Genomic DNA, 25921 nt, shown 5'->3' with positions numbered 1-25921 from the left:
GTCTCGTGCCGGTCCCTTCATATAGGATGCTCGCGAACAGCACTTAGCCCCTCCCAAATAAAAACTCTCTGTGAAGGTTATACGGGGGATCTTTGTCTTTGTTGCGTTCCACGTGAGCCGAGCGATACTGGCACTGAGCGCAAAGAGAAATCTCACTCGAGGGACTTGGTGCGCAGGAAAAGCGTTCTGTGAGCAGGGGGGGGGGGTGACGCGGTGGGTCGTAGACGTGGACTCGGAGGTCATCGCTCAAGGTTCCACGTCGATTCGCGTGGCGCTCAAGGACCTTGACGCAGGTCCTTTGGGGGGAGGGGAGGGGATGGGGGGCGAACTTCCCTGGATATGCCAACAATCGCCGCCGCGTGTACTTCGCGTGAAGCGATTGTTGTTAGTTTTGGTCGGTGGGTTTCTGCTGAGTCATTCTAGAGCGGGAGTGAGAGGTCGCTAGCCCGCTCCCCACTGCGCAATAAACCCCGCCGACGTGGGGTCAATTGGCGACCACGATGTCCAATGCTGCTTTCCATCCTCCTGTGAGGCTTCGCTCAGCTTCACAGCGAGAGAGTAACTCACACAATGGGTCAACTTCGCACGCAGAGGCCAATAGAGTGACGCGGTGGAGTTGCCGGTCACTTTAAAACACTTGTCATGCCACGCTCACTACAATAGGTGCTTGCCAACAGCACCACGTGACTTGAAGCGACAAAGTTTATATGCGGTTCAACCAGGGCGCGTGTTGATCTGCCACCCGCTCCCTCCATCAGCCCTGCCCACCAATACCAATACCCTCGCCATTCGCCACTAAGTGACGTTGGTGACGTCACCACGGCGCCCGTGCCAGGCCAGGTGCACTTTGAGGCCATGTGACGTGTCGAAGGCTCGCTGGCAGGAGGGTCACGGGACAAGCCCTGCCCACCTTCTACATAGCCACGCCCAGGCCCACTCGACCCCGCCCTCCCCTCACACCTGTGACATCGGCCCTGTGGCTGACTGCCGTGCCCAGTATTCAGGTAGCTCCATCTCCTTTGGCGGTATCGTATGTCGAGCATGAGACGTAAAATATTTTGAACTTGGACAAAAATCCCACATTTTTGGGGGGTATTTTGGGCACCGGAACAAGCTTTCTGAAATCGTGACGATCCCAGCTAAAACGAACTTCAACTTTCAACTTCACGTTTTAGACTGTCCGGGCTAAACAAAATGACACTACATTCTATGATCCAAGACTCTGCGGGGGGTAGGAGGCGGGGGGGGTAGGGGATTTTTTTGAATTTGCATGGAGTACGTGAAAGTGTGCAATCATGCGTTGCACCGGTTGGCACGCACGCTTTTTACCTCTTCTGGCAAGCCGAGTTCATTTCCGGGATCGTAATCTTATCGCCGCGATTCACACGCCAGTTGCTTGCTGGCTCGCCGATATAAAGCCACGGGTACCAATGACACACGAGTAGCAGCAGCAGCAGCAATGCACCGCAAAGTATACAGCCGATCAGAACGAAAACAATAACAGCGAAATCACAATAGCTGGCAAGGACTCAACACACACAGAGGATCTTTGTCTGAAGATACAAAAATTAATCCGCAGAAAATTGAGGCGTGCTATCCGCGAAAGTGTGTCCCGGCACGACACACAGTTGTGTTCAAAGCAGCCCTGGCTGGAAAACAACAACAACAACAACACAAGCGGCTGGTGGTATTAAAACATCTTGTGCCGAGCTGCAAACTTTGATTTCTCTCCTGGGTCTCGGTCACTCACAACTTATCTCCGAGACGCGCGTCTATTTCTGATGTTCATTAAATTATCATGAACGTCACGGACTCGAGGCATGAATGACGAGGAGGCGAGCCGTGGCAGGGTGATGCGGCAGGTTCATTAGCGAACCGTGGTCACAACGCCTCTTGTTGCTGTTGTGATAGTATCGACAGTATACTTCCGTCAAAAGTTGTAATGCTTCACACGGCCCTACCCCCCTGCACACCCCGCATAGCGATACATCGTCTTGATTTAGGATTGCGATTCAAGGTTATTTAAACATATAGTTATCTTGCTGTGAATGTAGTGGCCACTGGTAAGGCTTGAGGGGTTCATATGAACCCATTACGTCCACCATACATGAATTAAATAGCATCGACTCTTACACACGCGATTCCATGCATGCGTCATGAGAATGAGTGAAACATTCGTCGGTATAAATCACCGCGTCGTTAAATTTATCATTTTCACAGCGAGACTCGCTGGGAACAAATGCCAGTTTTGGGCCTTCGTACACATGAAGTAGAATGAGAAATGCTTCCTGTTTGAGGCCAAGATTGCATTTTTATCTGAGGGGGGGGGGGGGAATCGCTGTTAACGTTTAACTTTAAAATAAAAGACCCAAAAGCCATCAATTCAAAGTGGCCAGCAACTAAAAAAACATCATAACTTTTTCACCACAGCCAATAGCTCCAGCATAGCGAATGCGTCCCCACAAGTACAAAGATACAAAGATCCCCTGTATAGCCTTAACAAACTGTAGGGGCAAGTACTGTTTGCGAGCACCTGTAAAGGCCGGCACAGCACACGAGTGGGTGGGTGGACAACACCATGTCCGGCCGCCTTTGTCTCCCTAGTGGCGATGTTTACACATCGCAGCAGGTACTAATTTGAGGCTGAGTCGACCTAGGGGAAGGCCAGGACCGGTTCAGATAATAGTCACCGGTGTTGGCCGTGAGCGGTAATCGAACCCGGGTCGTCAGGTTCGTAGCGCAGCACGCTAACCGCTACACTACCGCTCCCCACAGAACACACACATACCCACACAGAGACACACAGACACACACACAGACACACAGACACACACACAGAGACACACACAGGACACACAGACACACACACACAACAACACACACAGCAACACACACAGACACACACAGACACACACACAGAAACACACAGACACACACAGACACACACAGAAACACACACAGACACACACACAGACACACACAGCAACACACACAGCAACACACACAGACACACACAGACACACACACACAGACACACACACAGACACACACAGCAACACACACAGACACACACAGCAACACACACAGACATACACACACAGACACACACAGACACACACACGCGACCTACAGCAGCTCGAGCACTGGGATGTGTCCCCTCTCTGTCTGGGTCTCCAGGCAGGGAGGGGCACTTCAGGAAGTCTGTAGGAGGAGGCGGCGATGCTTTCCCGAGTGGCATCGAAGCCAAGAAGATACCTTTGTCTTTGCAGCCTTCTGCCCACTGGGGCTGGCAGAATGCATTAGTTTCCAATAGCGTTGTTTGTTTCTCAACGTATTTGCACCTCCAAAATAATCTGCACTGTTTTTGATGCTCATTTATGCGTGTGTCTGTGTGTGCTTTCAGATGCGCGTTTGTCTCTGGTGCGCATCGCAATGTGATTGCTGCAACCACAGTTGGATTCCTGGCCACGGTTAACATCAGTGGTGAGCGATATCTTCACCAGCCTGCACTGAGCGTATCAGTGAAATGTGGTCAAGCAACCCCACAACCGACAGGGTCTGGGGAAGCCTTTAATCGAGCAGCATATTGTAAATCTCAAGGGCTGCCCGCGAGTGTTTTTATTACTGTCGTGTAATTGAACTTCTCTCTCTCTTGGCCGTGCTACCTTAAGCGTCGTGTGCGAGGCTTGAGTTTCACAGTGTTACTGTCGTTTGCTTGATCCAGGTCTCTATTTTAAATGCGACGTGATGTTTTCCTCGTCATCATCATCATCTTGGTGATGGACTCTCCATGCCCTCGTTAGACTCGTCACACGCAAGTAAGCTTACCACAAATGAACCAGCCAACACCTTGCTGATCTCAAGGAGCATAAACCATCATCACGCGAACTCTCGTCATCCTCACAGCGGCTTTTGGCTGGCCAACAAACAAAGACGGCCCCTGCATTGTGTGCTTTCAGATGCCCTTTGGCGGCCGTCTAGAACACTATTCCTTCCGATATTAGAAAGCCACAGGAGATATGCACTTGTAAATCTTCCCCCGCACCTCCGATGACCACGGTTGGCTACGTACGGTGGGAAAGAAGTTTGACAAATATATGGCATGGCCACCTCACACGATCCTGTGATGCAATAACCGATGTCTTATGTCTTGCGCAATTAAGTTCATGATGATGACCAGACCAGATCATAACTCCAAATGTGGTTAGACCATAAAGTTAGTATTTATTTGTCTCTCTAATATGCCACGTAAACCTAGAGAAGGAGGCCCATGCCCAGGGCTTCACTTCTCACTAAAAAAACGTCTGGGTCATTGGTAGGCTGGAGCAGGTACGTAACAAGGAGCCATAGCCACGCACAGCAATATGTATACTGGATGTTGTGTGCCGGGTGTGGAAATATTGTTTGGGTAGTCATACAGACGCGGCTGAAATGAAGTCCTACCCATACCAAAGTCATGCACCGGTCCATGGGTCAGCATGGACTATGGGCGAGGACTTGAACCCAGGTCACAGGGACAGTGGCAGGATGCGTGAACAACCACGCCACCGTGAAAAAGATAGAACGAAGATCCCCCGTGTAGCCTTAAGAGTCTGCTGGGGCAAGTGCTGTTAGCGAGCGCCTATGAAGGCCAGCACGGCGCAGGAGGTGGGTGACCAGAACCACCCCCGGCCGCCTTTGTCTCCCCAGTGGCGATGTTTACACACCGCAATCAGGTACTCATTTGAGGCTGAGTCGACCTAGGAGAGGCCGACCCAGGACCGATTCAGACAATCGTCGCCCGGTGTTGGCCGTGGGCGGGAATCGAACTCGGGTCACCGGGTTCGGACGCGCGGCGTGACGCTAACCGCTGCGCCACCACTCCCCCACAACGGCACCGTGCAGAGAGCGGACAGGGTGGGTGGGGGTCACGGCAAGCACGCACGCGCGTGACATGCCAGCGCGCCTAGGTCACCAATTCACCTTAATACGATTTGACGTCACGATGAATGGAATGCTTTAATAGAACACGAAAAAACGATCGGGCCCTCTTCGGAGAAACAGTTTGAAGCCAAGGAGGATGAGAAGAAATGAAGTCGTTTGGCAACTGCATGAATAACGCAGCAACAACAACAAGAAGAACCTCGCAAGGGCAATGGAAATAAGCGAGTGACATGACAAACGTAGCAAGCGTTATTTTAACTGGTATTTAATTAGAAACTGTCATCGACATCGCAACAAGTTCATGGGGGGGGACCACATGAACACACACATCTTCTTTACTGGGAATCACTCTCCCATTGCAGCCACTGAAAAGTGAGTTGCAGGTACAAGTGGGTTGTAGGTGAAAGTGAGTTGTCGGTGAAAGTGAGTTGTGGGTGAAAGTGAGTTGTAGGTGAAAGTGAGTTGCAGGTGAAAGTGAGTTGTCGGTGAAAGTGAGTTGTGGGTGAAAGTGAGTTGTGGGTGAAAGTGAGTTGTATGTGAAAGTGAGTTGTGGGTGAAAGTGAGTTGTGGGTGAAAGTGAGTTGTAGGTGAAAGTGAGTTGTGGGTGAAAGTTAGTTGCAGGTGAAAGTGAGTTGTTGGTGAAAATGAGTTGTGGGTGAAAGTGAGTTGTAGGTGAAAGTGAGTTGTGGGTGAAAGTGAGTTGTTGTTGGTGAAAGTGAGTTGTGGGTGAAAGTGAGTTGTAGGTGAAAGTGAGCTGTGGGTGAAAGTTAGTTGCAGGTGAAAATGAGTTGCGGGTGAAAGTGAGTTTTATGTGAAAGTGAGTTGTGGGTGAAAGTGAGTTGTGGGTGAAAGTGAGTTGTGGGTGAAAGAGAGTTGTAGGTGAAAGTGAGTTGTGGGTACAAGTGAGTTGGTGTGCTTTGGCAGGACACGCCGCCAGGTGTGACGATGGCGCCACGTGGGATGATGTCCCATCGTCTCGAGTACGGCCACTGTGGAGACGAAGCGACGTTGCGTGCAGGCACGAGGTGAATGAACGCGAGACGACGTTTCAGGGAGGGCCTTCGTCCAGAAGCGGATTGTCTCGTGGCTGCTGCTGCTGCTGTGACGTCAAATGTCCTCATGCGAGATGTCAGTGATGTGGGTAGAATACTGTGTTTGCAATTTTTTAAAAGGATATTTAATTTTCTTACGTGACAAATTCACTCGTTACTCACTGTTAAAAAAAAAAAACACTCTCAGCTATTAAAGGGAAGCGGTGATGTTCTGTACTCTGTATACTCTTCCGCACACTTGACCGGAGCTGTCAAAGGTCATCGTCGCGCCGGGAGAAGTGTGAGAGGTCATCTCCGAATTCCCAACTCCTCTCATTTCCTTCGTGACCGTGATTGTCGGTCGGCCAAATACAACAAAATACAAATAAAAATCTACGAGCGAGAAGCGGCGGGTAGCAGACGCCGAGGGTATTGTGGGTTTTTGTTGTTGTAATTTTCGTGCTGTGCCTGTCCGACCTGATGACGGAGGCTTGTGTTGCTTCCGAAACGTCGTGATTCAATTTATGTTTTTTACCTACGTGACTTTACCGAAAGAACCAAAGAGTATGGATACTTGCAGTCACGAAAACCTCAAATCTAGATTTTCTTGTTGTTGAGGCCACGTTCTTCTCTCATCAACCAGGTGGCAACAGATGCCGATCGCGCTGACGACGGATCCATTCAGGGCCCAGTCGCCCCACGCTGCAGTAGGCCCACTGCCGAGTCAGGAGCCGGCAAATCGAACGCGACGCGGATTATTTGCCGATGCAGTGTTGGCACACTGGCAACAACAACAAGAAGCCCGATCGATCAACGGCAACGTGCTCAACGCGTCCGTCAATCAGACGGACTTGAAGGAAGAACTCGCAAACAGGTGACGCCTTTCTGTTCAGGGCTCCTTCTTCTTCTTCTTCTATGGAAGGCGACGTCGCGAACCATCGCCGGGGGGATGGGGGTGCGGTGGGGCAGGGCTAGGTCACTCGCCACTGATGTTAGCCGTCGTCGGGTTCATAGCACAGTGCGCTAACCACTGCGCCACCGCTCCCCCTATGTATTACTGCTGCACGATTCGTACATCCTGTTTGTTGAATAAAGTTCAAATGCCATTCTTGTTTGACCGATTGTCGTCATTATCATGTCATCATTACCATCATCATGATCATGATCATCATCATCTTTCAGGGGTAGATAAAACTAGCACAAACAAGTGTAGAACAGTCTGGATTCGAACCCAGATTTTTGCCAGTCGAGTGGGCTCTGACCCGATTTAAATAACGGAACTAATGCGATGTAGACGAAGACAAAGATCCCCCGTGGAGCCTTAACAGACTTTTGAGACAAGTGCCGTTAGCGAGCAGCACCTATGAAGGCCGGAATGGTACACGAGGGGTGGCCACGCCCGACCGCCTTTGTCTCCCCAGCGGCGATGTTTACACACCGCACCAGGTACTCATTTGAGGCCGAGTCGACCTAGGGGAGGCCCAGGGCCGGTTCAGATAATCGTCACCGGGTGTTGGGCATGATCAGGAATCGTAAGTGCAGCACGCTAACCGCTCCACTACCGCTCCCCACAAATGCGAGTGTGTATTTGCGTATATCTTAGTGCCGTGTAATTTTTTACACAGCGAACGTGTGTCAGAAAACATCCTGCGCTGTGTAGGGGGGTTCGCGCGGCGTTATTTACGCAAACTTCCTTGCGAGCGACTCGCGTGAGTCAGCTGCCTTGGCCTCCCAGCGCCGCGTGCGAAAATGTTCCCTTTGAATAAATACAACAACGACGACGACAAAAACGCCGAGCCTATCTCAGTCCTCCGGAGTCTGAGCGTTTCACTTTTCCTCCACCCGCCCCGAACCATTCCCCCCATTACTGTGACCGTAAACTAAACTCGGGAACAATTTTTGTTTTATTTCACCGCGTAAGTAAGGCCCGCTGAGCGACGTCGCTTTTTTTTCAGTCCCTTTTCACGCTCGCTCGCTCGCTCGCCCCCACCGCCCCCACATCATCAAAGCCGTGCATCGCCACAATTCGCCTGGACGCGGGCTGATCCGGTAACTCCATCTCCACGGTGGACGTCCTATTGTGCTTGCACCCTCCTCTGGCTGCCATTCTAAACTGACACCGAACACTACGTCGGGTTTTGTTTGTTAACAGCTACATAAGCGACCTGGCTATCACAAATGGCAGTGTAACAAAGTGGATCATCACGCGGAAATGTATCGCAGCCAAATACACTTCGGTGCCCGTTAATGCTAAATGTGAAGGGAAACACAGGATGACACGTATACGAAGTCGACGCGACCATGGAGAGAGAAAGAGACACGCAAACTCCAAATATACAGGCGGTAAGGTCGGGATCGAACCCACAACCTCCTGTATACCAGGCGAGGGAGTTAACATCTTCTAGCCACCGCGGCACCCCTTAAAAACCATACCCAAAATGCAACGCTTCCTTTTCTCGGCATCATAAGACTTGTCCCCTGAAAAGCAAGACGCATTCACAAATGTGTGCCCTGGTGTCACGAATTTATGACCCACCACACACCAAATGTAGCTTTCATATATAAGGAAAAAGGTGCGTCTTATAATGCGGATACTACCATAGTTTTAAGAGACGACTTAACTATTCAACCAGATGGCACTCCATATACGAATTACTGAATCCATCTATTCGGAGCTTTGAGTGTTTCCCCCTTCCGTACGAATGTCGAATTTTCTCCGAGTAACCCACTCCGCTTTTCTTCCCACTCCGTGACCCAAAACTTAACTCGATCCTCATCATACTACAGAAGCAAAGCAGCTTTTGAGCCTGCCTGGTTATTGCTAACATGGATGATTGCCACCAGGGCTTGCCCGATGTTGTAGGTGTGCGACTGCCAGATTGGCCATGACATGGCCGTGCTGAGAGTACCCCGTGCACGAGTGGGGGTTTCTCTGGCTACGTCGGTCTCCTCCTCCCACGTTTAAGACAAACAATGACACGAACAAAATTAATGGCATTGGCTAAACATCCCAGGACACACTATCCCTCCACCCACCCACCCCCCCATAGCATCTGGAAACTCGGAGAGGCTTTCTTGGGTCAATAACAGACGTGACTATGCATGCATACATGAAATGTGCGCTGTGCATTCGGCAAAACACAAACACGTGTCATACTTGTCAGTTACAATTACGCGACGATTCTGCAGATGATACAGCTCAAGACTAAAAATGTTGAAATCCTCAACTAGTTTGAACCGAATTTCCTCAAACCATCCTCCCTCCAAACAAACCATATTTAAGATTGCTTCGCGTACACAAATGCGCTTTGCGCTTCCAGCTCACTCTAAGCACCGTAAATTGGCGTGGCTTGCAAGCAAAGGGGAACTGGATTCGTGACTCGTGGGTGGGGGAGGAGAGGGTTGCAGAAGCCATTGGCTGGGGAGAGACAGGGGGAGAGGCGTGCCCCGTGTGCCGAGCCTCTTAAAGGCAGCTCCACGCATTTCCCGTCGCCTCACATTTCACAACAATCGGAGCTGGGGGTGGTGGCTGTGCCGGACTTACTCGTGAAAGTTAGCTCAGCAACAAGAAGGCGAAACGTCGCCAATTCATATCTAGCGCCGCCGTCGTCATCATCGATCCCCGGCCATATAAAGTCGTTTCTTCTTCTTCTTAAAGCTTCGCAACAGCGAGAGCCGCGAATTCATCGCTCGTCCGGCGCGTTTTAATTTAGGCAAAGAAGCGCTGCGTTAAAAAAGAAAGACGAGACACCTGTTTTTTGTTATGCGTTTCTGTTCTTCGTCTTCAAGGCGGAAAGAAGTCCGTGGACAGTGGCGCCGAATGCACCACCGTGGGAAGGAGTGAAGAGTCGTGGCGCTTGCGGTTTTGGCGGTGTCACGGGCACTACGATAAAACGAAGTGGAACTTTGGACAGAAGTTGAGGAATTCTCTCACGACAAGACAACCTTGGGGCGCTCGGAGGCGCCGCGGGCGGTCGCGGTTTGGAGGCGAGCGGCGGCAGGAGGGGGAGGTCAAGGCGGGACAGGGGGCAAGCCAAGGGGCAGGGCAAGGCAAGGGAGCAAGAGAGGAGGGGGCAGGGCAGGTCCCCGGGCCATGCGGCTCGTCGCGGCTATGTCTGGCCCAGGCAGCGGAGCCAACTCGTACCTCGCTCCCATCGCGGAGCACCAGGGGGGCCCTGCGAGCCCCGAGACGCCCGGGGGGGCGGCGCGGGACGTGCGCATCGCGGTGCTGGGAGCCGGGGGAGTCGGCAAGACCGGTGAGAGTCTGAGTGGGTGAGAGGGTGAGAGGGTGAGTGGGTGAGAGGGTGAGAGAGTGAGAGAGTGAGAGAGTGAGTGGGTGAGAGAGTGAGAGAGTGAGTGGGTGAGAGTGTAAGAGGGTGAGAGAGTAAATGGGTGAGTGTCCTAGTGGGTGACAGAGTGAGAGAGTGAGGGGGTGAGAGAGTGAGAGGGTGAGAGTCCTAATGGGTAAGAGTCTTAGTGCGTGACAGTCCTAGTGGGTGAGTGTCCGAGTGTGTGAGAGAGTGAGAGAGTGAGGGGGTGAGAGAGTGAGTGGGTGAGTGTCCTAGTGGGTGAGGGAGTGAGTGACTGAGTGTCCTAGTGGGTGAGAGAGTGAGAGAGTGAGAGGGTGAGAGTGTGATAGGGTGAGAGAGTGAGTGGGTGAGTGTCCTAGTGAGTGAGAGAGTGAGAGAGTGAGAGGGTGAGAGAGTGAGTGGGTGAGTGTCCTAGTGGGTGAGAGAGTGAGAGAGTGAGAGGGTGAGGGGGTGAGAGAGTGAGTGGGTGAGTGTCCTAGTGAGTGAGAGGGTGAGAGTCGCAAGGTCGCGTACCGCACGGGTGTTCGGGACGGGTTCAGAGTTGGACGCGACCGGCACACTCACGGCACTGCGTCCCATCGCCGACCGCCACAAATCTGCCGTGTGGTTAACTCGCCGCCTGCACCAAGTGCAGCTATTTGCGCACCGCGATAGGTCGCCGTTCTATTCTCTATGGATATTCACAAACCAGACCCTTTTTCACATTTCCGCCTGTACCCCAGTCCTCTGTGTACGGCGTTGTCCTCTGGTTTATAAATCGGCTGCATGAGCACGCTTACCGGTGTGCCGCCGGTGTAGCGTGCCACACAATGGGCAGCATTGTTTGAATTGTTGACTGCACAGCTTCGTGACAGACAGTCGTGGTACAGCAGTTGTTCTACGAAGGAAAGCTGTAGCGATTTTAACACCGTTTGAGTCGATATTTTAACCGACTTTGGAATGATTTAGCGCTTTCGCGAATGAGTGGTTTGGCTTTGGGGGTCAGTGACGCGGCCTAGCTGGAGCGCGGTCGCCGCGCGTCGTTGCAGAGGTTCGCGGTTCAAATCCAGCGGCCGCCCTGGTTATTACTGCGCCTGTGTAATGGCCATAATAATAAGAACACGACGCACCGCCTGCTTCACGGTGGGTGTTAACCATCCCTTGACGCCATTCACAAGAGCAGGCCATTGTTCTGACGGCGTCAGCGTCCTATTTTGTCAAAATTCTAAAATTTCCCCGTAAATTACTCAATTGGGATGATACGCAGTGCAGCGACGTTGCTCCCCAAATGGCAGACTAATGCCCCAGGGTCACTCATGGAAATGAGTCTCATCCTGGTCTCTGGAGTTCTCACCCGGTTAGACAAAATAAACTTGAACTTCCTATGGGAGGGCCCCAGAGAAAACTCACGCACTGCCCTATGCTGGTCACACCTCGTAGCCTCACGCCTACCACACCTGGCAAGCCCTGTTAGTCACCTATACCAGCACTGACGAGGCCTAACCGAGCTTAGATTCCAGCATCTGACGGTATCGTGCGCATTCGGAGCGATTTTGTGATAGGCAATTTAAATAAGTTTCAATTTTTTTCCCCTCCTCTTCTTTAATGTATCTAACTTTGGTCACGTGACATTGACCTGAGCTTGAGCTGCCTGACCAGGTCAGCCTCTCGAGAGAATGCGATTTGAGAGACCTGAGGTCATCTTGAACGCCAGCGCACGGTAATAAACGTTGTTAAAAAAAACGTGAACGCACAAATCACCTGCGTCTGTGTGGGGGGCGAGGGGATGCAGGTGTGCACATTTACAGCCCTTTTTGTTGAATCCACTGCTGGATTAGGGCCTCCTCGCATCATGCCGGTCGTGAGGGATATTTCACAGGTGAAGGGCAGACAGCACAGACGTGTGGATGGGGAGCATAGTACCGTACGGACATTTATTTTTCTGCACTCGCCTTTTGCTGCCAAAAGTAGCCCCGCAGCCCATCACGTCTGTTGCATACACGGCGGCGGTCGCCTGTACGAGCGCTTCCCAGGCCCAGCCCGGCTTAGCTTCGCTTCTGACGTGTGTCGTGGCCGTGGCGGCGTTCCGAGCGATTCAGTCACATGGAGCGGTTGTGTCTTTAGAGTCGTTTTCATCACGGAGGGTTGATGCTTTCCATCATTTTGCGATCTTTAGGGTCTCTCATGGCATGTATCCCACCAACTAGAGCAGTTGTCCCCCCCCCCCTCCATAATTTTGACAGGGTATACAAACCATATGCCATGCCTCCTCCCACTCACCGCCTCCTTCAATTATCTTCATGGGCCCCCTTGACTCTACATAGTTCTTGTTCCATCACAGCTGCTTATCCCCCCCCACCACCACTCGCCCACACAGCCCGACCCACACACCTTCCAAACGTCTTCCCACACACCCAACTACTCATGAATACATCATTAGACCTCCTTTGCCAGTACCAAAATATAATAATTGGGTTTTACCCCTTTTTTCTGGCAAACAAAATTGAAACCTTTTTACAAGGATTAACCACAATACTTGCAGTCGAAATTGGTGTGGACCAATCAGTTTCAAGGACAATGCATATATTATCAGTGTGTTTTTGTTTGCATTTCGACTGCAAGTATTGTGGGTAATGCAGACATGAATCCTTGTAAAAAGGTTTCAGTTTTGTTGCCAGAAAAAAGGGGAAAAATCCTATTATTATACTCATGCATAATAATACTAATACAGGGTGATCCACGTAGAGATACGCCCACGGATTTCTAAAGAACCATCTCTTACTTGATTCTCGCTTCTCGAATTAGCACGGTTGGCTACGTACGGTGCGAAAGAAGTTCAACCCACGTGCATGCATGCATGCATACTCAACAGCCGATTGTGAAAGCGATGGCTCCCGCATCTTATAGATTGGGAGAGTGGTGTTAGACTATTTAACGTGTATTGAGTGTGGTTGGAGACACAGAGGTTTTTAGACCTTAAAAAAATGATTCACTACTTTCATGGCTATGTTAGAATCAGGATATGTATCTACACTGGAGGAATCCGGTTATCTATACATCTGACACGAAGTGAGCAAACGCAAGTTCCTTCCACTCTACATGACAATACCGATGTAACCACAGCTCTGATAGCAACGTCAATAAGCAAATTCCGATACAAATTCTGATACAAGCACACTTACATTTTAGTAATCGGCAACTTTTATTTTTCTTATAACAGTTGCTGATCACAGTGCCCAAATGACCCATAATGCTTCGGCAGCCAGTAACAAACAGCACTACCGAGGAGTGCATGAGATGAGCGGTGAATAAGCGTCTTCGAATTGAGCAAGGTCATGCCGACTTGCAACTCTCCCCGTGGCAGAGTGGGCGCGGGGAAGGAACACGGAGAGAGACGATGGGAGGCGAATGTCAAAAGTCGAGCAGTGCGAGCAAAAGAAGCAGAAAAAGAAGTCTGCGTGTTTTATCGATTTATCTACAACGCGGCGATAACGATAATAACGACGATGATGATGATGTTTTATTTCGATTTAAAGCTTTCGTGACTGCAGGAATTCATCTTGGTTTTTTCGGTAAAGTCACGTAGAAGGGAAGTAATAAAATAATATGTTTATTTTTATTATTTTATTACTTCCCTTCTACGTGACTTTACCGAAAAAACCAAGAAGATGATGATGATGGTTTAATCCGATCTGAGACGCACGCAAAGTTCGTGCGCCGGATCGCCGACGCAAGTCAGGGCACAAGTCAGAGGGGGGAGATGAACACGGAGGACGCGGCGGTAGGCGCAGCTTGCGAGCGGCTGTGCTTGGATCGAGCTCCGACTCTGTGCAGGCGCTTGCGATGCACGTCCGGCGCCCTCCTGACGTGTGCCCCTCGCTTGTGTTGTCTCTCCCGCAGCGTTGGTGGTGAGGTTCCTGACCAAGCGTTTCATCGGGGACTATGAAGCCAACACCGGTGAGTTTGAGAACGCAAAGCCGCGCCACCCTGACGCTAAAAGTTCGCGGAGAAATGCACCGGGGGCACTTGACCTGAGACAACCGTCACGTGACGTGACACGTCACAGCATTGCGGTGATCCGCACGCCTGTGATTCAACAGGCGAGTTGGTGGTCTCAGCCCGATCGTCAATGGCCTTCAAAGACAAAGATCCCCCGTATGGCCTTAACAGACTGTAGGGGCAAGTGCTGTTAGCGAGCACCTATGAAGTCGATAGCCCAATGGTGACAACATCGTTGGGCTAGACAGTGACAGAATGGACATGGGAGGACCTGACCAACTGATGCAGGCTCCTCAGGCCTGGCCTTTACCTTCGCGGCTGCAAGAGTCGGAGAGTTTGTCGACTTACCCCCATGATGCTTACCACAGCATTCTTGTCATTCTCGTCGCAGAGTCGGTATCGTGGCTTGGTGATAGCGTACGACTGTTTAAAGACACTTTTTTACATGCTGGGCCTGACAGCAGAGATTAATGTGCAAGAATTCATCATCATTAGTCACACTCTATCCACGGCATGATCATCAAATCTTTATTTAACCAGGTTAGAGCTCACCGAGAACAAAAGTTCAAATTTCAAGGGAGACCCAGGTCACAAAGCTACGGAATAACACATGTGCTCTTGTACACATTCACAATTCAAAAACCAGTATTCAAGATACAACACGTACAACAAGTCACAATAAAGCGTCGCAACGGCTAAACGCAAACTCTCACTTTATTTTCATTTCACAATGGATCGATGCATGTTTAACGACGTCTTCCAGAACCTGTTGATACATTTTACTCCGTTACTGAATACATTTTGAGATAAATGTCTGGCTGTGTGGCGATTGACACATGTACAGAGATGCTCATCGGCCGCTTTTGTCGTTCACTCCCAAAGGTAACCTTTACACAAGGCACGTACAGGTGGACGGAGAGCAGCTTCTGCTGCAGATGCAGGACACACCTGGAGTCCAGGTACGGACACGAACACGCATCCCGGACAATTTCAGTGTCATCGTATATAGCAAGGGGCGGCGACCACAATAACAATAAGAGACATTTTTTTGTCGAATTTGGTAAAAAAAAAAAATCAATATTTCAAGAGCCGCGATGCCCTTGGTGAATACGAGATGGTGGTCATGAATAGATGATGGTCACGAAGCAGTCCTTAAAGAGGTGCACGCGATTCCGGGTCCGCAGGTTGCTGACCCCTTTAAAAAGGAAAAACAACTCTCCGACGTATTTCAGCGTTGGTACTGCGTGATGTTTCGGCGCGACGTCCGACGGTTCGCTCCCAAATCTTGTCCTCAAAGACGCTCCCCGGCGCGACAGCTTCTTTGCGAACCGAATCGAGGTCGGGGCAAAAAACGTCGGGCGTCCCGCAGACCGTCACGCGGCACGTGACCCCCAACCGATACGCGGCACGTGACCCCCAACCGACACGCGGCACGTGACCCCCAACCGTCACGTGGCACGTGACCCCCAACCGACACGCGGAGAGATCCGCGTAGCACGACCGCGGAAATCTGAGCAGTAGGTCCCGTTTGAAAAGTTTGTTATGGGCAGCAATTTAGGACATTTCCCCCCCCCCCCCCCCCCGCTAAGTTGATACGATTGGCAAGCGTTAATGGCCTCTTACAGAGAGCCCATTTATTTATGCGCAGATTGCAAATTCTGACTTTAACCTCCGGCAGAAAGTCCCGCACACCTGGCCGTGGACAGACGGGACCGGCTGCTGCGTCGGAAACAAAGAAGGGCTCTGTTTGACCGCGGCCAACGCCGCAATGCAGCGGCGGCTTAACTTGCAACTGAAACAAAGCGCGTTGTTGGGTTGGACAATACTTTAGCTGTGCACAACCTCGGGCCGGTGAGGCCCCCCCCCCCAGCCCAACCCCCGCTTTTACAGAACATCGCACACTGGGCCAGCATATTTATAGGGCTGCCATCCAAGCCATACACACCTTCCTGTAAAGTACATTTTATATCGTGCTCAGCAGTTTCTGTAAGAAGAAAAAAGTAAACATGTGCCCCGTGCCCAAACGTGGAAATGAAACTTGGACACTGCCCCCTTCTATTCCATTCTGAAAACTCCACGTTCCTGTGACAGGCAGCAGTATTTCAGTAGGTTATGATTTGAAACCACAATTTTTTTCATTGGCAGGCCTAGTACTCTTCTGACACCCAAAAAGGAAATTAATTTTGCATGCAAATTAATTTGAAAACCAGCAAAACATCGGGAGGTGTTTTTGTTGGCGCGAATCAAAGGAGTGAGCACAGGCATAGAGGCAGGCATTCATTTAATAACAGACACAATGTTTATGAAGTGCTTCATTAAGATGTGGCATTGTGACCTCAACAACACTTCTCTCTTATAATACCAGCCACTCTTGTTTAGCCCTTTTGTCAATCCACTTTTGGATTAGGTTCTCTCCGCACCATGCCGGCTATGGGGATCATCCGACCATGCTTCAACATATCGCACAGCGCGGGTTAGCGGAGGTGGGGGTAGCATAGACACGGGAACATAGACATACAGTACAACAGTTTTTTTTGTTGCACCGCCCTATGCTGCCCAATTCACAGCGCTGCAGCTCAATTGCAACGTGTGTGTCCACGGCTGTCACCCATCCAAGTAAAATCGCCAGCCGCAACCCACGCTGCTCAGCTTCTGAAATTGGACGAGATGGGGCGGCGTTCCGGACGATTTGTCCGCAGGCTTGCTCACTGTTACTGAACGAGTAAATGGACACCGGGTGACAAGGGCCCACAGCGGGGTTCCAATAGAGTTGCTCAGAGCTGGGCACACGACACGGTCAACCAGATTTTAACCGCCGTGGCCCCGGTCGCAGCGCGTGAATGGCGCGCATTGTGCACAGATCTGGGTTGCGGCTCCGAAGGTAAATGCGATGGGATGTAGCGACGTTGATAAATGTCGGGGCCTAGCTTCTTACGCAACGGCAAGGACGCAGTGGGAGCCTGCCGCTCGCCAAATGTGGTAGGAAAATGGTGGGGGGGGCGGGAGGGGATTTCGTAGGCAGTGCCTGCTTTTTTTTTGGTTCGGTGACGTCGAAACCGTGCGAACATCGTACGGTGCTCGTATAACGCAGTGACGATGGCTCAATGCACCAGCTGTACATATTCAGGTCGTAACATTACCGTATGTCCTGCAACGCTCATATATATAACAAAAAATACGTCCAGTAAAGCATAGACGAAGCCGATGTTCTGGAACGATGAGGCAGTCAGTCAGCCGTTCATTGTACCGGATATATTGCACCCCCCCCCCGTCTTGTTGACGTCTGTGCGTCTATGGTGTTTATTCCCATCATAAAACTACGATAAACCAATATCGATGTGTTTTTGTGGAAGAAATACACACCGGGGAAAAACGCTCGTGGCAGCAAGCTGAGGGCGCAGCAGCGTGCTCGCGTCTTAGCAAGCAGGATGTTGTGACTACGGCAAAGATATTGTAATCGTTGCCAGTCGAAGGCGACCGGCAAACTTATTGTGGCGGTGAGGAATTTTCAGACTCACGATGACCACGACAGACTTCCCAACCCTATCCATTTTAGCGGTAGGCTGCAGATATTTACACACCCACACTCCCCCCCATCCATTTTCCACACGCCGATTCTCAAATATAATCATTAAAATAATAATTTAATTAATTAAATATGCATTTGTTTTATTGTCAGCAGAAAAAGGGGTTCAAAGCACAACAGCCGACTGCCTATAAAATCCTATATGGATAGGGTTGGAAAGTGCGCTCTGCTGTCCTTTGCTGTGGTTTAAATGTCTCACTTGCTAAAATGTGGTGGGCCCCAGCTTGTTTGCCATGTATAGCGATGGTGTTTATTCCAAACACAAAAACTACGATAAACAAATATCAATACCCTAATGAGCAAATCATGGGCAGCATGGCAGTAGCATATGGTGGTTAGCATGGGCCCTTGTGCAAGGAATTCAGTTGGGCCGCTGTATAATGTACATACGTATGTTGTAGTTAGTTTAACACGAAGGCTTTCGCGACCCATATTATCCATAAGAGGATTGTGGGTTAGATGGAGTGAATATAAATGTGTCGTTAAACCCGCCACCACCCGACACAGCCAATCAGCAAGGTTTCCAATGAGTAATCCATGTTGTGGTTTTAATCTCCAACATACTGGTGTGCTATACTAATTGGCATGTTCTGTTTTACGTGACAAACCATTACTTGTTGGCTGTCAGGTGGTGGCTGGTTTAACGACGCATTTAAATTTACGCAATCTAACCCTAAACATCTCTATTATGGAATGTTGAACCTGTTTCGCACCCTACGTAGCCAACCGTGCGAGCTTTGTAGGCCCACTTTGTAGTCCTGCACCTGGAGCCGCTGTCAGGCTCATGGGTGCAGGCTGCACTGCCGATAGCTTGACCACTGCAGGATGATACTGCACGTTCTTTTCATTGTTGTTGCTAGCCTGTGTCTACCCACTGGCTGGGAAAAAGCCTCACTCATTTCCTCCGATTCCTTCCTTTCCTCAATGTTATTCGTGTCCAATAGTGGCCTCCGAATTCTAAGACGTTGTCTCGCTGCTTCCATCTCTTCTGCTGCTTTCCTCTGCTCCTTTTTCCTTTAATTGGTATCCACCCGTTAGTATAGTCACGGCAACACCGCACACAGTACACGAAATACACGCGGGGGTTATCCGTTGGGCTCTCATTAAACTTAACGGACGTTCGCACCACCACATCGGCTCTCCTGTTTGTGCCTGGTAGGGGGAGCTCGAGACCTCGGTGTTTACGTGGCCCCTGCGTTCACCCCCCGCCCCCCAACCCCCAATGCGCAGGTCATCGGCGACACGCTCTGCTGCCACGAGGTCGTGTCGCGCTCCTTCCTCTGGGCCGACGCGTTCGTGCTGGCCTTCTCCGTCACGGACCGCCAGAGCTTCCGCCACATCCGCCGCCTCTACGAGTGCATCTGCCACGCACGGGGCCAGCCCGCCGCCGTGGCCCCCTCGCCCGGCGCGGGCCTCCCGCAGGGTCCCGTCGTGGCGGTCGTGGGCAACAAGACGGACCTCCTGCACGCCCGCCAGGTGGACGCGTCGGAGGGCTGGCACCTCGCCAACGAGCTGGGCTGCGCGTTCTACCGAGAGGCCTCGGCCGCCGACAGCTGCCACGGCGTCGCCGAGGCCTTCCTGGGACTCTTCCGCGAGGTGTGCAAGGGGCAGGCGGCCGGGAACGGTGCCCGTAACGGCGGCGGCGGCGGCACCGGCGGCGAGAAGAGGAAAGCCAGCCTCGTCATCCCGCGGCCAAAGTCGCCAAACATGCAAGACCTGAAAAGGCGCTTCAAGCAGGCGCTCACCTCCAAAGGCAAGATGGGATCGTCGTTTTGAGGTTGGCCGTGCGAGGAGAGACTGCACGCGATGAGACTCGGCCCAGTGCCACTTTTTTGTACAAAGGAATTTCCGAAGCTGGGACGATTGCTCGTCGGCTACGCTGAAGAGGTCACGTTCGTGGCTTTGTGCTGAGAGCAGGAAGAGAGGACGTTGTACTTCTTGTCATATAAGGAAGTTTTTGGCATTATGGTGTTCAAACCTTTGGGTTGGATTTGTTGAAAAGTTTGTTCCGATGTTACACATAGGACTGGTGTATATAGTTTTGATGAAAACCCGAAAAAAAATAACTTTCCATTACTCCATCTCTGACCTTTACGATGCTTATATTGGCTGTCTCCTCGTGCGATTTGAATCAGACGCAATCACTCGATTGAGGAAACCGTGACAGTTTAAATGTTGCACAGGCCAATGTTAGGGAAAGCTTCTAGGGCATTCTTTAGTAGGTTTACCTGAAGCATCGACACACTGGTGTTTCGAGTTTAAAAGCTGAGTGCGTGCACACACGTGCAGGGTGAGTTTACAGCATCGGAGAAAGAACCCATGGCCATCGGAAGATCATTAGCCAAACATTCTAGGATTTCACTCCCTTTGCGATTATCTCAGTTGTTGGCAAAGTTCATTGTGGGTGGCAAACAGCGTCCAGACTCATCTTCTTGGTTCTTTCGGTAAAGTCACGTAGAAGGGAAATAATAAAATAATAAAAATATTACAGAATAAAATACAATTCTCACGACGTTTCGCCACAACGCAAGCAGCCGTCCTCAGGTGAAGACAGCGTCCGAACATTCGGACGCTGTCTTTCCGAAACGTCGTGAGAATTTCATTTTATTATGTTTTATTTTTGTTATTTTATTATTTCCCTTCTACGTGACTTTAGCGAAAGAACCAAGAAGATGAATTCCTGCAGTCACGAAAGCTTTAAATCGAAATTTAAAGCGTCCAGATTTTGAGAAATTACGTACGGATATGATCCTACGTTCATTGCAATGCGTGCGTGTAACTTAATTTAATAAAATAGTGCCAAAATAGTGAACTTTTCATGGATACAAAATATTGACGCACGGATGACCTGATTTCGTTTCGGAAACATTTTGTCGTGCAGTGTTACGTTTCAAGCACGTGCTATTTTTGGTTAGTTTACATACAGCTTCGAGCAGTAAGTGCAAGCACATGTTCTAAACAATAATCGGACTTTTTTGCTCCCTTTTATGGAGAGCAGTGCGCTATAGCATGAGCTTATGCAATATTGGTACAAAACCCCCGGCCTTTTTAGGGAGGCTAAGGAAGTAAAAGTAGATTGTAGAGCTCTCGTACCAAATGCGGGGACTCTGCTAATGGCTTGGTGTTGCCCATCGTGTGCGCAGTTTCTATTTCACGCGCACAAGCAAGTTTGTATTGGTCAGCTGGTAAGGTTGCCTTAACGATCATAGAAACGTCAAGGAATCTGGCATATATATAGCAGACTTTCCGCAGGTAATCTAAAATGCCTGTGAGGCTGTGGGGGCGGGAGGCAAAAAGTTGAATTTGGCCATTTTAATATGGGAGGGGGGAGAGGGAAAATTGATAAATAATTGGTTGGTTGTGTACACCCAATAAAATGTTTTTTTATTGAATATAAACTATACACATTGCACTTTTGTGAGGTACGGATGCTTGAAGCAAGTTTCTGTGCATTGTGTGTGCTCTTCTGCTACTCCTTGTCTAAATGTTTTTTTTTTAAAAGACAGTGTGTTATTTATAAATCATGGCCCAAGTGAGGGTGTTCTTTTAACAAGACGACGATCCGTTGTGGATTTTTGAAGGAAAAAAAAAGCAAGCACGTTTTTGTTTCGTTGCATATTCTAATAATTCTTCTGTAAAATATTTCGAGAGAGAGTTTTTTTTTTAAAACACATGTTTTTGTATAGATTTTGTACGGTATGGTTCTAAAGCAACACGAAATCCTTGTACAGTATTTCGTTTTTCCCCCGCTCAAAATCACCTATCGCTCTTTCCGTGTGTACTTTGTGAGCTCCTGAATCGGCCTGTGTTTGTCTCGAGGGTCTCTGTGTATGCTTTTGTACGTTTTTTTTGCGCGCCGCTCGCCAATGCTTCCTTTTAAAAAGTTTTCATTGTGGGTGCGCGTATGTTCGGGTGCGTGCGTGCGTGTGCGTGTGTGCGTGGGTGGGGAGCGGTGGCGCGTCGCCCTATGAACCCGGCCACCCAAGTTCGATTCCCGCTCACGGCCAACACCGGTGACAATTATCTGAACCGGTTATGGGCCTCCCCTAGGTCGACTCGGCCTCAAATGAGTCCCTGGTGCGGTGTGTAAACATCGCCACTGTGGTGATAAAGGCGGCCGGGCGTGGTCCCGGCAACCCACCCTCTCGAGTGCCGTGCCGGCCTTCTATGGTGCTCGCTAACAGCACTTGCCCCTACAGTCTGTTAAGTTTGTACGGGGGACCTTAGCCTACGCGTGTGCATGTGATTTTCTTTCCACCCCATTCTTGCATATGCTCCAAGTTGCCTGCCCTTGTCTGCTGAGCGAGAGCCTGTTTAATAAAAACAGCTGTTAACTTAAACTACTGCTGCCTTATTCAAATTTCTTCCCCCCGCGTTCGACTCCAAAAGTTCAGAAATGCGATTCATAACAGACCCATACTCCTTTTTTTTTAAACGTTGCCAAGTACAATCCACTGTCAGTAAACGAGTGGCGTGGGCCACATGCATAGCTTGATGGCCAAAACAAGAGACTACCCCGACCACATTACACAGGGCCCAGGACTTTGAAGTCTGAATTCCATCCTGGCTGAGTTGCCAAAACAACGGTCGCATAAACGTTCAGGCTTTGTCACGAAATTACTTCTCGTTATTTCTCATAACCTCATCAACTCTGAGGCACATTTTACGACGACAACAAAAAAAACCCACCACGCCGTGTGAAATTTTTCATACGGAGAAAACTTGAACGAAAACTTTACCCTTGCTATTAAGATGATCTTTCACGAAAGATCTCAAACAATGTTGCACGCAAAGTCACCGTTTATAATAACAATTTAAGGCAATTTTATTGACACATTTGTTTTGTTTATTGTGCTCGTGCGCCAGTGTCAACGCAGCACCACCAAATAATTCGTGTTAGACAACGATTAGATCAGACGCAGCAATTGATCCTACGCGGCAATATATCTTACGCAATAATTATTCTCGGTGTGTAGAATATAATAATGAAATAGATAGAATGCTGCTGTAATGCTGCTGGCATTCACTCCCAGAAGGCCTTGGGGCTGATGGGCTGTGTTAAAAAAAAACCGATTTATTTTCTAGGTCGAGAGACAGATGTCATTCAATCAATCTCAGTTTTCTGTGGTAATGTCGCCCTCAAGAAAGTCGGCATCAGAGCAACAGGAATGAGAAAAGGGAAATCTGTCGTGCCCTCTGTGGCTAACTCCGACTGAGCCAAGTAAATTGGAGCCGCGCGCAAACTAAGTATATATTTTATCAAGGAGACATGTTGTCTGCTTATTTGTTTTGTTACATAACGGAATTAAAGCATGGACTTTATTGTGGAAATATAAATTTGTTGGCCATGAGGAGTGCAAATTATTTTCCACCTCCCTCAGAGATTCGACTCAATAGTAAATTAATACTCGTCTTGTTTTTTTTTTCAATCTCTCTTTGGATTGATTCTCGCATTTTTCTGTCTGGCTTATACATTTTTTGTCCCAAATATAACACGAAGCGGATCGTTTGCGTACTCAGTAAACTTGCACGAAACGATAGAGATGGTTGTACGTGCCATTCGGTGCGCGTGTATCTCTCCACACGTTTGAAAATCGGCCAAAGCTAAATCCCCGATTAGTACTTTTGTACTCTTGAGCGATTAGTTTCGATCTTCAATCAGTGAACAAACACGGAGCCACAGTGCACACACGGGGTGGCACAATTTGTACACCGTGCTCCGTAAAGTAGAACCCATTGTCGGCTCAAGCCGTCGCCCTAAACCTTCCACGCCAACACGAAGCTAAGTGGATTAAATTGCTGCAGTTATGAAATAAATCCCTTGTCCACGGGAGGCCCCTTTTGACTCCCACCTTGTTCGCGTGTTTTTTAACGTCCCGGGGCAAAGAAAGATTGGGCCGAGTCGGGTGCGGGGCGAGCGAAGGTCCACACACGGGGGGGGGGGGCTGCGCAGAGCATTCCCTCGTGCCCCCCCCCCCCCGCTGCATCTGCATTTACCTAGCGCAGTGCGAGTTGCAGGGCACTGCTCCATTGCGCGTTCCGCGAGCTCGCTCACAAAACGAGGCCCCATCACCTTGTCTGCGGGACAAACCCCGCGCTTATTATTATTATCATTATCAGTTACGGCGCGAGATCGATTGTCAAACTGCGCAGCACACCGCGATGAAGTTCAACACAATACCACTGACAGATGTCGGGACAAATCAAATCCTGCGCCCCCCCCCACTCCACTCCCAACACAGATGTCACATTTCCTGACTGTCCTAGGTCAAACCCAGACAGTTGGCAACCCTGCCCGCACAGCACAAATTTATATAAACCGTGTAAACATTTTCCGAATGTTCACATTGGTAGCTCATTCTGGCTGCACCCGGGTTAAGAGCGCTCCTGATAACTTAAAAGTGGCTCATTCTAAAGTGCCGCCCTGCAGTTTCATTCTTCAGTCACTGCTGGCAGTGACGGAAGGTCTAACGAGCGCCTCTAAAAGGGGATTTTGGCCTACTCTTCCACGCCAGTCGGATATCTTGGAAGCGGTCAGCGTACCCATATTTTATCCCACCACACCACGTGTCACTTGTCGACCAACTAACGATGGTGTACGCGTTGACACTGCTGCGTAGACACTCGGAGAAGGGGGGGGGGTGTATTGATGATATTTTCCCCCATTGCTTCAACAGTCCCGCCAGGAAATCAAACCGGCGACTTTTGTATCGCAATAAATTAAAATAGCTCATTAAAATCCAGGTCAATTCAAATCCAGGTCAATTCAAATCCAGGCCAATTAAAATCCAGGTCAAGAGTCAACCCAGCCGCGCAGTTTATAAAACGAGTACCGGCTTTATTGAAAACTTGTCAAGGTTATCTCGTGGATTGATCTGGCCCCCGCCATAGGCATGTGGGAATTCCATGCTGGTTCACGGCTGTACACAGGAGATGAGCACGTACGCAACAATAAAACTCACTTTGACCGGAAGAGTGAAACAAATTTCACTCTGGTTGCATTTTTGAATGCTAAGTCGCCTCTGAGATATAGGCAAGTTTTATATTAATCTTTCACCCTATCAGACATCAACGAATTATTTACGTGGGGCTGCATTAATAGATGGGGTTTGTCTTTTTTTATATAATGGCACGATTTCCTATGCACTGGGCGATAATCCGTCTCTCTGCCAAAACCGGAACAGCTCAGCCTTCCAGGCTCTGCTAATAACCTGTCTAGACGAAATACAATCTTTGCCAATGCCAAGTTTTTTTTGCCGCGCGCTAATTCCTGCGGCTCGCCAGAGGAGAGACCGACGGAGAGAGACAGCCGACAAACGGGCGACGTACAGAAGACACGGACAAGATGAAATTTCATCTTCGACAGTCAAGAAAGGTCACGCGGAGGTCAAAACGATGGCAAGGTCGTGGCCGTGATGTGCTCGGCAAACATTCGCGGCTTTGAAGCGAACCATTTCCCAGTGTTTACTTTAGTCAGGCATTTCATACAGTGCATGTCATTTCATACAATTTCTCTCCTGCGTTGCGCGGAAATGAAGCCCGTTGCAAAACATAAACAGCGCATTTATCGCGATTAGCCACATTAAAAGGGCATAAATTCAAGTAGTTGTTTTTGAACATTATCTTCCCCATTTCAACTTCAGAGCAAACAGCATAACCCACGCACATACTCGCTCGCTTGTTAACATTTTATGAAAACAAACATTTTTAATTATGGGTTTTGTTTACAGGCACCTTGTGACCTTGACAGTTGCAATGGTGTCTTTAATTCCACCCCCCCCCCGATAATTAGTGTATATTCCAATAATGTTAGGTTGCTGCCACGGTGCAAAGGTTGACACACACACACACATGATTTACAATCTCCTGATGCGACCGTTTGAAACAATGGGGCAAGTTCTTTCACTACCCCGCCTGGGTACACATCAAGTCAACGGGCAGGAAAGTTCCCACCTCTTCCAAAGACATCTGGCCGGGATGGAAGAGTAGGCCAAAAAACCCTCCAGAGGGGCGCTCTGAAGCTCCATCGTAGTAGAGACCCTTCTGTCAGCATTGACACGAGGAAGCAAATTGCAGGACCTGTAACTTAACCA

At 49.7% G+C, this 25921-nt stretch overlaps 1 protein-coding gene across 1 annotated transcript; it reads left to right on the top strand.

Moving 5' to 3' along the window:
• The first annotated feature begins 9464 nt into the window (after positions 1-9464).
• On the top strand, positions 9465-22168 carry LOC144724110 (ras-like protein family member 11B). The gene is made up of 4 exons (XM_078602992.1): positions 9465-10210; positions 14144-14200; positions 15125-15201; positions 19059-22168. Exons 1-4 carry the CDS (start codon positions 10048-10050, stop codon positions 19602-19604), a joined length of 843 nt encoding a protein of 280 aa, XP_078459118.1. The 5' UTR covers positions 9465-10047; the 3' UTR covers positions 19605-22168.
• The last annotated feature ends 3753 nt before the right edge of the window (positions 22169-25921 follow it).

Source organism: Lampetra planeri, chromosome 19, assembly GCF_965212315.1.
Source record: "Lampetra planeri chromosome 19, kcLamPlan1.2.h2, whole genome shotgun sequence".
NCBI lineage: Eukaryota > Metazoa > Chordata > Hyperoartia > Petromyzontiformes > Petromyzontidae > Lampetra > Lampetra planeri.
This window is presented reverse-complemented; position numbering and strand designations above follow the sequence as displayed.

What these genes read in the sequence shown, in the direction of transcription:
- LOC144724110 (XM_078602992.1), top strand. Translation starts at nt 10,048, where the DNA reads ATGCGGCTCGTCGCGGCTATGTCTGGCCCAGGCAGCGGAGCCAACTCG. An exon ending in CGGGGGAGTCGGCAAGACCG is followed by an intron (nt 10,211 to 14,143) that starts GTGAGAGTCTGA and finishes TCTCTCCCGCAG; the next exon opens with CGTTGGTGGTGAGGTTCCTG. An exon ending in GGACTATGAAGCCAACACCG is followed by an intron (nt 14,201 to 15,124) that starts GTGAGTTTGAGA and finishes TCACTCCCAAAG; the next exon opens with GTAACCTTTACACAAGGCAC.